Below are 12515 nucleotides of genomic sequence, written 5' to 3'. Positions count from 1 at the left end.
TAAATTATATGTGATGTCTAAATGTAGCTTCTATATGGCCTTCTTCTTGCGTGATGAATCGTCAACGGGGACAGACAGCCCAGCTCAGTATGGACCGCAGTTCACAATGCATGTAGCCATATCATCTCGTCATGATTTTTGCTGCAGCATAGCCTCTGATATAGTAATATAAAGACCGAATGTGCGTCTTTACACATCTCCACCTGGCTTTCGGGGGTTACCTTATTTTTTATTATTGTAAAGACAGTTTATATATATTTTATTGCAGCTGCAGGGTTTTAAAACAGCCCATCACTCGAATAGCGTTGCTTTAAAATCAGTGCAAGCACGAGCACCGTCTTTCTCTCCGTCTCTCGCAATCAATGCCAGTCGAATTGCATCCAAAATAGATCAACCTGTTCAAGATCGATAGGCCTATATATGGATGGTCTGGCCTAAATCTTTCAGGTAATGAATTCAATGGAGTCTTAGCCTCATATTTAGCCTCATATTTAGCTAATGAATGATGGGTTATGTATAATAAGCGTCTCCGTCTCTTGCGCAAAATACGGATGCACCTGTGTTCTGCTGGCCTCTTTCCTGAAAATTAACGCTCCTTAGCTCGAGTCCCATGCAGGAAAAGCTAGACTAGAATAGCTTGCTGGACATTTCTACCAATAGACGACTCGAAGAGGGACGCAAGCCCTTGTTTGCTGAATGTTAATACAGCAGCCAATAGAACGGTTGTTTGATAGAAGCGTGAGCGGTAGGATATAGCAGTTATTTATTCAGACCCATAACCATTCAATCGTTGTGTAGAGAAGTGAAAGCCTTTGGCGTCAGGAGAATGATGAAGACGAGGATAACTAAACATTTCATTTAACTGTTGAAAGCGAGGAAGGAATGAAGCAACAATAGAGAGAGAGAGAGAGGTAGGCAGGCTAATAAAATGAGGGGAAATATTATGAAAGGTGTATATGCGTCAGACAACTAATTATTACAAATAGGCCCTATTAATATTTCAATATTAAAATCAAATTCGCTAGCCTATAACTTTGTACGCCGCGTGTGCTGCACCAGAACCACGTTCTCTTCTGCTGTATCAAGGTTTGAACGATGTGCGTAATTCCAGTCCATATAATACTATACAGTATCCAGTTCACACTCAACGAGATTAGCCTAATGAAGCCAGTTTCATTTATTTACCCAAGAGAGCATATAGCTAGCTACATTATGGGTTTTTATGTTTTTCTGTCGTGCGCAATGTGCAGTAGCCTATATCATATATGTATTGAATAACAGCACAATCATTTGGGCTTGGGCTCATTACATTTCTTTAATGGAAGGGCTCAAACGTTTATTTAATGTATGGCTCATCAGGTTAGAATTTTAGATCAAATCCAGACATAGGCCTATATATATGCCTTATAATGCACTTGAATGACACTTCCGGTTTTGGCGGGAAATACCGGGTTAGCCAAAAGAAAAGTGATATATTCTCGGGATGGAACATATGTAAAATAACAGGGGAAATATTCAACCCTTGTCTGCACCGTGTGTAGCTAGTTACCTGTTTTGGTTGTCATAAAGTCCACGGTCTACAGATATCATGCGGTCAGGCCACGGGGCAGTCTGATTGGGCGGTGCTTGCTGCCCTGGGTAGGGAGGACCAGCCATCTCCATCTCTGATTGTTCAACAGACATTTTGAAAAGATTTAGAATAAGGTCAAATATAGCCTTCATAGGGCTCTAGATGGAAACAGAGGCAAGGTGTGTGTGTGTGTGTGTGTGTTAGGCAAAACGGGGGCAAGGTGTGTGTGTGTGTGTGTGTGTGTGTGTGTGTGTGTGTGTGTGTGTGTGTGTGTGTGTGTGTGTGTGTGTGTGTGTGTGTGTGTGTGTGTGTGTGTGTGTGTGTGTTAGGCGAAACGGGGGCAAGGTGTGTGTGTGTGTTTGGCGAAACGGGGGCAAGGTGTGTGTGTGTGTTTGGCGAAACGGGGGCAAGGTGTGTGTGTGTGTCTGTTTGGCGAAACGGGGGCAAGGTGTGTGTGTGTGTCTGTTTGGCGAAACGGGGGCAAGGTGTGTGTGTGTGTCTGTTTGGCGAAACGGGGGCAAGGTGTGTGTGTGTGTCTGTTTGGCGAAACGGGGGCAAGGTGTGTGTGTGTGTGTGTGTGTGTGTGTGTGTGTGTGTGTGTGTGTGTGTGTGTGTGTGTGTGTGTGTGTGTGTGTGTGTGTGTGTGTGTGTGTGTGTGTGTGTGTGTGTGTGTGTGTTAGGCGAAACGGGGGCAAGGTGTGTGTGTGTGTTTGGCGAAACGGGGGCAAGGTGTGTGTGTGTGTCTGTTTGGCGAAACGGGGGCAAGGTGTGTGTGTGTGTCTGTTTGGCGAAACGGGGGCAAGGTGTGTGTGTGTGTCTGTTTGGCGAAACGGGGGCAAGGTGTGTGTGTGTGTCTGTTTGGCGAAACGGGGGCAAGGTGTGTGTGGAGAAACAGGGACAGCAGCAGCACTCACCATTTCCCGTCATATGCATAGAGACCATCTGTCTGGGTCCAGGCTGCTGGTTGCTGGGCCTCATGGGGACTCCAGCAGAGACATTGGGCACCATGCGACCATCAGGCCCCATTCTCTGCTGCAGAGCCTGGCCCATTGGCCCCTGAGGACCCCAACCCTGCTGCATGCCAGCCCGGGGCATGCCTAGGACAGGGAGACAGGAGAGGACAGACTGTAAGCTGAGCAAGGATCACTTCGAAACACTGTAAATGGACCCTAATCAAAAGTAGTGCACTATATAGGGAATAGGGAGCCATTTGAGACTGATCCAATAATAACATGAAGTGGTATAGAAGACAAGACAACTCGCCTGCGTTGCCCATGTTAGCCTGGCTCTGCAGCATCCCGTGGTTTCCCATCATGGCTTGCTGCTGCATGACAGAGTAGGGGCTGCTGTTCCTGGGAAGAGGGAAGGGCCGGGGAGAACCATTGGCAGACATGTTGGACTGATCCAGGGACATACTGCGGACAGGGGGCACTCGTCCTGGCTGGCCCATCCTGGGACCATTGAAGTCTGGGAGCACAAGAGAGAAAAAGTTACACAATCATCTCACTAAACTATAAACCATTTTTTCCCATATCAAACGTAAGACAAAGTAGGTAGAGGTCGCCCCTAACAAACCGCTGACACAGGGTCATACATTCTTTATGATATATTTGGGGAGGGTAAGCCGAGCTCAGATCTGTGGTTAAGAGCTTCTGGGGGTTACTTCCCAAACGGCACCCTATTCTCTATACAGTGAGCGCACTACTTGACCAGGACCCATAGGTAATAAGGTGCCATTTGGGACGTAACCTGGGACAGATAAGAGCAGAGGTGTGGTTAACTCACGTCCTGGGCCCATGCCTGGGAAGGCCTTCTGCTGGGTGTTGGTGCCCGTGGGACTGCTGTTGTTCTCGGTCATCTGCAGGATGTCGTTGATAATGGACTGCTTGTCTACGTTGGCGGGCAGAGACACGGGTCTGGACTGCTGCTGGTGGTGCTGGCCTGAGAAGAGCTGCTGCTGCTGGCTACACTGCAGATCATCCAAGATGTCTTCCAGCGCACTAGACTGCATGCATATCCATGCACACAGACAAATACATACCAGTTATATGTACACATTAGAACAGCCTCTGGTAGCAGAGTAGGATAGTGGTATGTGGGAGACCGTGTCTGATCACTATGTACATAAATAATATATATAGATATTATGAAACATAAATGGTATATATTTTCTAGAATAGGAATAAAAGAGGTTTACTTTTTTTTCCAGATCCCTTTCTAATCAAGAAAGCCTGTGCATAGCTAGCCTAACCTACTTACTGTATGCATCACTGAGAATGAGCTCTGTTTTTCAGTGAAGGGAGGGAGGCCTATAGATGGGAATGGAATGTTTCCTGCGCAGGCCCTTTCATACAGGCAGGCCGGTGAATAGAGGGGAAGATATAAATAGCAGACTGCACTAATGAGGTCATGTATGATGTAAGGCCACTCCGCTCCACTCTGCAGAGGGAGTTGGCTGTTGGCTAACACAGACAGTGATGCCTCCCTGTAGGCCAGTGTTTCCCAACCCTGGTCCTCCAGTACCTCAAACAGTACAACTTTTAGTTGTAGCCACAGACAAACACACCTCAACTCATTGAGGGCTTGATGATTAGTTGAATCAGGGGTGCTTGTCCAGGGCTATAATGAAAATGTGTTGAGGTACTGGAGGACCAGAGCTAGAAAACAATGCTGTAGGGACCCCAGCTAACAGGTTGTCGCTATGCTAAACGCTATTGTGTTGACAGATTGCATTTGTAGAAATTACCCTTAAAAAATATCAGATTGGTCTTTATGCCCAATATTCTCCTCTGAACTGAATGTCTATAGTCCCTGTAGGGGAGACGTGTAGCCAGACGGCTTACATCTAATTAAAGGCTTTTAGTTCTTACTTCCTCTTCCCACGGTGTGCCTGCTAGCCCCCGCTCCATCTATCTCGTGACCCCTGAACACACTGACGACAACCTGATCATCCTCTTCACACACACCCTACAGGAAGCACAGAGCGCTGGCAGTATAAACACTGGCTGCTAAGCGGTCTGTAGTCACCTGTGCCTTCCGGGTGATGTTTAGACCAGGACGAGCCAGAGGAGCAGGCCACCAATGCGTGCCAAACAGCCAGCCAGCACTAAACACTACTGGATTCTCCCTCCACTACCCCTGGCAATATGTTGTATTTCAGAGCCCCCACACTCTGCCAGAGTCAATTGAAGACAGACGCCGGGCCAGCCTGTGTGCCTCACTCACTAGCCAGCTAGTTCTCAGGACCGGCCCTTGGATTTCACAAGGAGATCAACTTGGCTTTGGCAACGGCTAAGAGATCTCTCAACGACAAACAAATCCTCATAGCATATTAAATGTCTGGCAGAGCAACAGATTCCCGAGTTAGAAACTCACTATGTAATAAAGTAGAAGAAATCCAGGACAACCCCCAGGAGGCTGCATTGTATGGCTTACTTCACAGACTATCAGTGGTTGTGTCTTAAATGGCACTCTTTTCCCTATATAGTGCACCAGGACCAATAGAGGGAATGACCAGGGCCAATAGAGGGAATGACCAGGGCCAATAGAGGGAATAGGGCGTAGCCAGTGTATCATGACCATACACATTGCTGCTGTACTGACCTGGTCTGCCATGTTGTATCCCGGGTCATGCTTCTCCGTCTTCACGTTGGCCAGCTTCATCTCTGTCCCGGGCTCCATCTTGATGCCTTTCTCCTGCATGGTGTTGTCGTCTTTGTCCAGCAAGTAGCGCAGCAGTGCGTTGTCCTTCTTCTTGGGGCTGATGGGCTCCTGCTTGGTGGCCATCTCAGCCACGCTGGCAGCCATGCTGTCTGGTCCTCCTTGGTCCTGACCCAGGTCCTTCCCCGTGGCCTCAGCCGTCAGCTTGGCCAGCTCCACCGGGGACGTGCTGTTCTGGAGGAGTCTGTGGAGGATCTTGTGTTTCTCCTTCAGCGAGGAGGAGTGGTTGTTGTGGCCCCCCAACCCAGGGTCCTTACAGTCACCTCCCCCGTGGGGCGAGCAGGGTTCCATGTGCTCTGACTTGTTGGTGAGCAGCTGCAGGAGCTTGGTGTGGCCTTTGCTGTTGAGGAGCCTGTTCTGGGCGTCAGTCAGCTCTCCTCCCGGCCCTCCTCCTATGAAGGGCTCGGGGGTGCCGTCTTTCGACTCCCTTTGCTCCCCGTCCTCCCTCTCCTCCCCGTCTGGCTGGGACTGCTCTCCGTACACTCCAAACATCTCCATCTCTCTCTCAGACGTGCTGCTGCGGTTGGCAAGCTGCCTGGAGTTGTTCCTGCTGCTGGCTCCACCACTACCAGGGGGACTCTGCATTTGCAGCAGGTTGCTTGGCTTTCTGTCAGGTGACCCTGAGGACTGCGCTTGGGAGATCCTGTGGCATTCGCTGAGGGCCTGAAGTGCGTTGAGGGAGCTGTTACCAGTGTAGCTGTTCCCCACCCCTGTGCTGTTACACCCCCCCGGCGGAGAGTGAAGGCTGCCCGTCGGGGAGAAGGGTCCTGGGGGAGGAACCCGGGGGCTACCTGCCACACTGGGGCTCTGGCGGTGGCGTGGAGATAGCATGGTACCACAACCACCACCCTGACCCCCCTGAGAGGTCACACTGGGGCTTCCCTGCGACGGGCTGTTCATCCCAATCTTGAGTGCATAGTTACTGCCACCCTGAGGAGTGGGGATGCGGTTCATAGTCCCATGGCATCCGTAACGTCCACCCTGCAGGCCCCCCATGGTGGCCATGTTGGTATTGCTGCTGACCATTGTGTCCTGGCCCTGGACCCCTAGCCCAGAGGACGGCCCAACCACACTGGGAGGGGTCAGCGAGGACATGGTGTTCATTGGCTGCTTCCCCATCCCCTGTCCCTGCCCAGACATGTCCGGGTTCATCCCACAGATCGTCTGCTCCCTGGAAGAGGGCCAAACACACAGACACAGCTTTAAGGCATAAAACAAATATATAGGTTGTCTCAAATGGCACCCTATTCCCTTAATAGTGCACTATTTTTGACCAGAGCCATGTTCAAAAGTAGTGCCCTATAAAGGGAATAGGGTGCCATTTGGGACGCAGACATACTAAAGAAAGCTGACATGTCATTCCGGCTGAACTAGAGTAGCATTAAAAAAAATGGCATTCGTTAATGGAATGACAACCGTTATCAACTTTTCCCCTTCAGACAGTACTTCTTCTATGATGGATACTGATGATAAAACATGTTGGAGATAACTAAAGTTCAGTCCTATGAGACACTGTGTACTCAACAGAGCAAACTCAAACACCAGTCTGGTCTATAAACGACAGCTCTAATGCGGCATGTACCGAAAAAGCTTTAGCAGCTCCAGGCACAGTTAAAAACACAAAGGACTCACTGTGCACGTCACTGAAGCTACATTATGAGTTAGAGAACACACCAAGAAAAAGCTACGTTTGCAGTTGATCCACTCATTCTCAACAACGGTCCTGTTGTTTCCTGTTCTTGTCGAGCTCTGCCCCGGGGACCGCACGTTAAAACGGGTGAAACACTGGGGTTTGCTTCTGAAATAGCACCCTATTCCCTTTATCGTGCACTACTTTGTAGTGCATTCCATTTGGCTCTCGTCAAAAGTAGCCCCTATACAAGAATAGGGATCCAGAATAGGGAGCCATTTGGGGCACAGCCCCTGACTGTTTAAGAGGTGGGGCACATCATATTAGCTATGGCAAGAGATGAACTGAGCCTCCATGGAGTGGCTGCACCTATAGAATTAGTCAGTAGGTACGGGCCAGGATCCATGTCTACGCCTGCTGTGGTCCAAACAGTGGCTCTGAATGGGGATTGAACTAGAGAGAGGAGGGGGTCGGGAGGGTGTGTACCTCTGGAGGATGTGGAGCGACATGTAGAGCTGTGGTTCATTGGTGGCAGGGGAGCGCGCTAGCTTGCTCTTGGTCTGCGCTGACACGATGGTACCGTCGGAGAGGGAGAAGCGATACAGAGGGCTGAACGCATGGCCCTGTCTCAGGACTGGAGAGAGAAAGAGAGAATATGAAACATGAAAGAGATTTACTGACACGTGCTTTCAATTTTGGAGGACTCCTCCAGATCCAGTGAAACATTGCAACTCGGAATATCATTTATAGAACAAATAATACTCTTGTATATTCTAGGATTTCTATGCATGGTACCTTCTTGCTGATGCTTTTTTGCAAAGGACATCTCCCCGTCGTTCTGCAGGTGGAATCTCTGAATGCACCTCCTGACCAGGTCCTCCCAGCCTGGCTTCATGGAGGCTCTCAACAGACTGGTGTCCAGCGATGTGATCTTACCTACGATTACAATGCTGACAGTTAGTTTGCCAAGTTTCAGTCGATCAAACAACTTTAGAAAGCACTTTTTACATCAGCAGTTATCACAAAGTGCTTTCCAGTTACCTGGCCCAAACCCCAAACAGCAAGCAATGTACATTTCAAACATACAACATTGAATGAGAATGATGAAGCCTCTTTTTGAGAACCAACACATGGCACCGGAGGAGATGGCCTCCGTTTAACAGTCTCCTAACCAATTGTGCTATTATGTGTTGTTTTTTTGCGATATTTGTAAATTATGTTATGTTTCTGCAACCGTATCTTACAGAAGAAAAGAGCTTCTGGATATCAGGACAGCGATCACTCACCTCGGATTAGACTAAGATTTCTTCAACAACAACAACAAGCATGACTCACACGATATTCTCCAAACACCACACAGGGCAGACATCCCAATTATTCGCAAAAGGAAGCGACACAGAGGCCGAAGAGCCGGATGCCTCGTCCGGACCCGCAGAAGACAACTAGGAAAGCTCTGACTATCTGCATTGTGTGCCCCCCCCCACCCCAACCACTCTTTACGATGCTGATACTCTCTGTTTATCTTATATGCATAGTCACTTTAACCATACCTAAATGTACATACTACCTCAATCAGCCTGACTAACCAGTGTCTGTATAAAGCCTTGCTACTCTTTTTTCAAATGTCTTTTTACTGTCGTTTTATTTCTTTACTTACCTACACACACACACACACACACACACACACACACACACACACACACACACACACACACACACACACACACACACACACACACACACACACACACACACACACACACACACACACACACACACACACACACACACACACACACACCTTTTCTTTCTTTTTTTCACACCATTGGTTAGAGCCTGTAAGTAAGCATTACACTGTAAGGTCTACACCTGTTGTATTCGGCGCACGTGACAAATAAACTTTGATTTGACATCAAGGGTCAATGAGAGTAATACATATGAACACTGTAGTAGTCCTGTCCTGTAGCTGTACCATACCTTGGAGATCCTGCCTGGTGGTAAAGCTCTCATATGTCGGGAGCATGGGCCTCTCTTTGACTGGCACCCTTCGTGCCACACAGATCAGACAAGACTGGAAATCTAGACGAGGAGGAGGAAAGAAAAAAAAGAAATATTAAACGCTTTACAAGTTCGACATGGTCTCGTCTTGGTTGGAGGTGGTGGGTGAAACAACAGGTCGATGTTCAGTTCACACCCTGCCTCAAATTTCCTAGCTACAGTCCTCAGTCCCCATCAACAGGTTTTCATTAGTGACGCGTCTCCATTGCATTTGCAGCGCTGGTGTGGTTTCAATGTCAAGAGAAAAATGTGACTGAATATCTGGGAAGTGGCAGCATATGGATGGCGGTACTAAAATTAGACATTAGAAATATATTTCCCTGGGAGCTCTGGGGGAATGGAGAAAGTGGCAGCCACTAATTAGACGTCCCAGGGTCCTCTCTGAGGATGTGTCTGACGGATGACAGGAATCTTAAAAGGAGGACAGGACACTGGAGAGATGGAGACGAACTGAGGAGAGGAGACACCCGACCACACAAGGTCATATTTACTAGGAACGAACGTAAACAAACTGGAAGGGACTACACGAATAGCCAATAAGGAACGCTTGTTTTTGGTTGCAAAACGTTTGGCACTAATGAATGTGACCCAGGTTTGTGATTTATGTCCAAGCCTAAGCCCAGATGCTCTTTGGAAATACCTTCAATATTGGAAAAACTCGTTAAGAGTGAAGTTCTATTGAAGTGCAAGGGAACATCTGACAGAAACATTAATGTTCCATGTTGGAAGATTTTGTGAAATTAACTGAGAGAAGACCTCATTCCAAGAGTTCAGCATTAACCCCTTATTGGAAGACAGACATTCACGTACCTTCTCCCTCCTCTTTGATGGACTTTGGCTCGGACACGGCGAAACACTGCATGGTCTCGTATTTCTGCTGCACCTCCTGGTCCTTGGGCTCCTGCACGCCCCCCTCCTCGGGCCCGTGGGGGTTGACCAACATGCGGCAGTTAAACGTGTGGCTATTCCTGTTGGGGTTCTCACTGGACCGCGGTGCCCTGCTGTTCACTGGGGGGGGGGGGGGGGGGGGGGTCAGGGGGTCAAAGGTCAAAACGATCAACTTACTGTCCCCATTGTCACTCAAAGCCGTTTCCAGTTCAGATTGACTCATTCACTGCTGACTGAAAATCATTAACGGCCATGTGAAAATCTCCTTAAAAGGGATAATTCACCCAAACGTTAATACTTGGGTGAGCAATCCCTTTAAGACTTTTTAAAAACTACTGCTACCAATGTTCCCTTCCATTGACAACCTTCCTCTCTCTGTGGATGGTTGTGAAAGCACATTAAAACGGGGATGGATAGATATAGTAGCTGTAGCGTAACTCACCCAGGGACTTGGGCAGCAGGTTCTTGATGAACTCCGCGTGGTCGCCTACGTGCAGGACGCTGTAGACGCTGGTGTTCATCAGCTCCTCCTGGTTATACAGCAGGTACTGGGTCACGTTCTCGGACACAAACACAATGTTCCCCTCCATGTTCACCACAAAGAAGAACCCGTCCAGGGCCTGTGGAGGAAGACACCAGGAGTAGAGGCAGAGGGTTATTAGAAGGAAAATAAATAATCCACACAAGACAGAAATGTGTTTTTTTTTGTTGCTTTTACCGAACCCCTGCAATATCCACACCTACATAACATTAGGATGGAGAGGGAGGAAAGGAAGAGGGTTATAACCAGGTTACTGACAAAAACATCAGACGGAGGAAACAAGACGGGAGAAAAATCAGTGACCTTCGGTATATTCAAGGTTGTTATCCATTTTGTCCCAAATGGTACTTAATTCCCTATATTGTGCACTTCTGTCGAGTCCTATGGGAGACCTGTAGGCCCTGGGTAGTAGTGCACTAAATAGGGAATAGGGTGCCATTTGGGATGCAGACATGGCCTTGATCCAGGGCCCGGGTTCCAATTGGCCAAGAGGAGAGTCAAGTGTTATTACCGAGTCATTCATCAAAAGGTTCTTACAGAGTCATTACAGTGAGGACAGAAAATGACAAAATGGTGAGCAATCATGGAAGCAAACAAACCATTTACAACAACCAACCTCTTATTTATACGATACAGCCATTACGAAGAAAAGAGCATAAGAAGTTAAGTGGCACACTAAATTATAGTCAATTATGGCAGCACACGCTAACACACCAGGTCAGATTCAGACCTCCGAGATCTAAACTTTAGCAGAAAATAGTTGGCTAAGTTGGCTGGCTAAGAACATGTGACAAGAGCGTCTGTTCCAAATGGAACCCTGTTCCCTTTACAGTGCACTACTTTAGAACAGTGCCCATCGGAACTCTGCTCAAAAGTAGTGCATGATAAAGGGAATAGGGTGCCATTTGGGATGTAGCCTGGGTCGTATCATTAAACCACGACAGTGCTCTGTAGCAATAAGAGACGGTTGGAATATAACCATGCATTACTGCACAGCGAACTGACTCAACCGAGAGTATTGCGCCGCAACATGAGATTAACTTTCACAATTCTTCGTCTAGATACCCAGATTCCCTCATCATCCTCAGTGAGCTAAATAGCTTGGAGAAGAGGAAGTCTCATCACAACATGTTATGAGCCCCAGCCAGTGTGTGTGGCTCTACACACGAGACAGCCAGGCCATTAACCTCACCCCCTGAGCTCAAAACTGTACACACAAGGCTGTAATATCTCCTTCCTGCCTGGCAACTATTCACTGTCATATTAGTGTGGTAGTGTATACTGTACTATGCCATTAAACTATAATGAAAACTAGTGGAAACCAGGGTGACAAACTATGCATTAAACTGAACATGATTTTAAAAAGAGGAATACTCTTTCACTATCAACTTGCTTCAGCCATGGCGCTACTGCAGATATTCTGTGTGTCATAAATAGACAGAGAAACTCTGTTAAAAGCTACGATTTCGGGTAAATCGCCTGGTCTCTTGGCAGCTCCAGAGAGGCTTCTCTGAGTTTGCTTCATGGCCCATGGTTGGTTACCGTCAGGACTGATGAGTAACCCTCCCCTGGCTAGTGAAAGTGTGTATCCTCCTAAATGGCACCCTATTCCCTATTTAGTGCACTACTTTGACCAGAGCCCTATGGCCCCTGGTCAAATGTGATATCCTATAAAAAGGGAATAAGATGCCATTTGGGACACAAGCATTGCCTTTCTGTTGGCTCAGCACTGAACTCCCCTCCACCACGCCAGCTGACCGGCTGTGAATTGTCCCTGCTCCCAGCCTGCACCACTTCAAACAGTGCGGACAACCGGCCGCAGTGGTTATATTTAGAGTCTCCTGTGTCTGAATGCAGTGACATAGGGACCAGAGGGAGTATAAATACCCACTGACACGACAGATTACACAGATCTGGAGAACAACACTGGCAGCCACTCCCCGATGCCCACTTTCTCGCCACATAGATAGAGGGACCCCTCTGTCTGACGTCAAACAAGAACCAGGCTAGTGCGTTGGTGAACAACTTGCCCTCAAGAAACCCCAGTTTGGGATCATTATACACCAGTGTGCGGATTCACTTTTTGTTCTATTGTGCATTAATAAACA

The 12515-nt window shown here is 48.0% G+C and overlaps 1 protein-coding gene across 5 annotated transcripts in view; it reads right to left on the bottom strand.

Annotated features, from left to right (window-relative positions):
* LOC124009903 (nuclear receptor coactivator 2-like) overlaps positions 1-12515 on the bottom strand; it is a 61159-nt gene that overhangs the window by 7699 nt on the left and 40945 nt on the right. For all 5 annotated transcript variants that reach the window (XM_046322149.1, XM_046322147.1, XM_046322148.1 and 2 more), the window contains exons 5-14: positions 10309-10486; positions 9789-9986; positions 8898-8999; positions 7716-7856; positions 7407-7554; positions 5174-6461; positions 3356-3575; positions 2834-3037; positions 2485-2667; positions 1550-1664 (exon numbers count right to left, since the gene is read on the bottom strand). In XM_046322149.1, the coding sequence (XP_046178105.1) occupies positions 1550-1664; positions 2485-2667; positions 2834-3037; positions 3356-3575; positions 5174-6461; positions 7407-7554; positions 7716-7856; positions 8898-8999; positions 9789-9986; positions 10309-10486 (2777 nt within the window). The remainder of the gene's footprint in view (positions 1-1549; positions 1665-2484; positions 2668-2833; positions 3038-3355; positions 3576-5173; positions 6462-7406; positions 7555-7715; positions 7857-8897; positions 9000-9788; positions 9987-10308; positions 10487-12515) is intronic.

The sequence above is a fragment of the Oncorhynchus gorbuscha genome, linkage group LG22, assembly GCF_021184085.1.
Source record: "Oncorhynchus gorbuscha isolate QuinsamMale2020 ecotype Even-year linkage group LG22, OgorEven_v1.0, whole genome shotgun sequence".
NCBI classification, from domain to species: Eukaryota; Metazoa; Chordata; class Actinopteri; order Salmoniformes; family Salmonidae; genus Oncorhynchus; species Oncorhynchus gorbuscha.
Note: the sequence above shows the minus strand (reverse complement) of the source record. Positions and strands in the feature narration are given on the sequence as shown.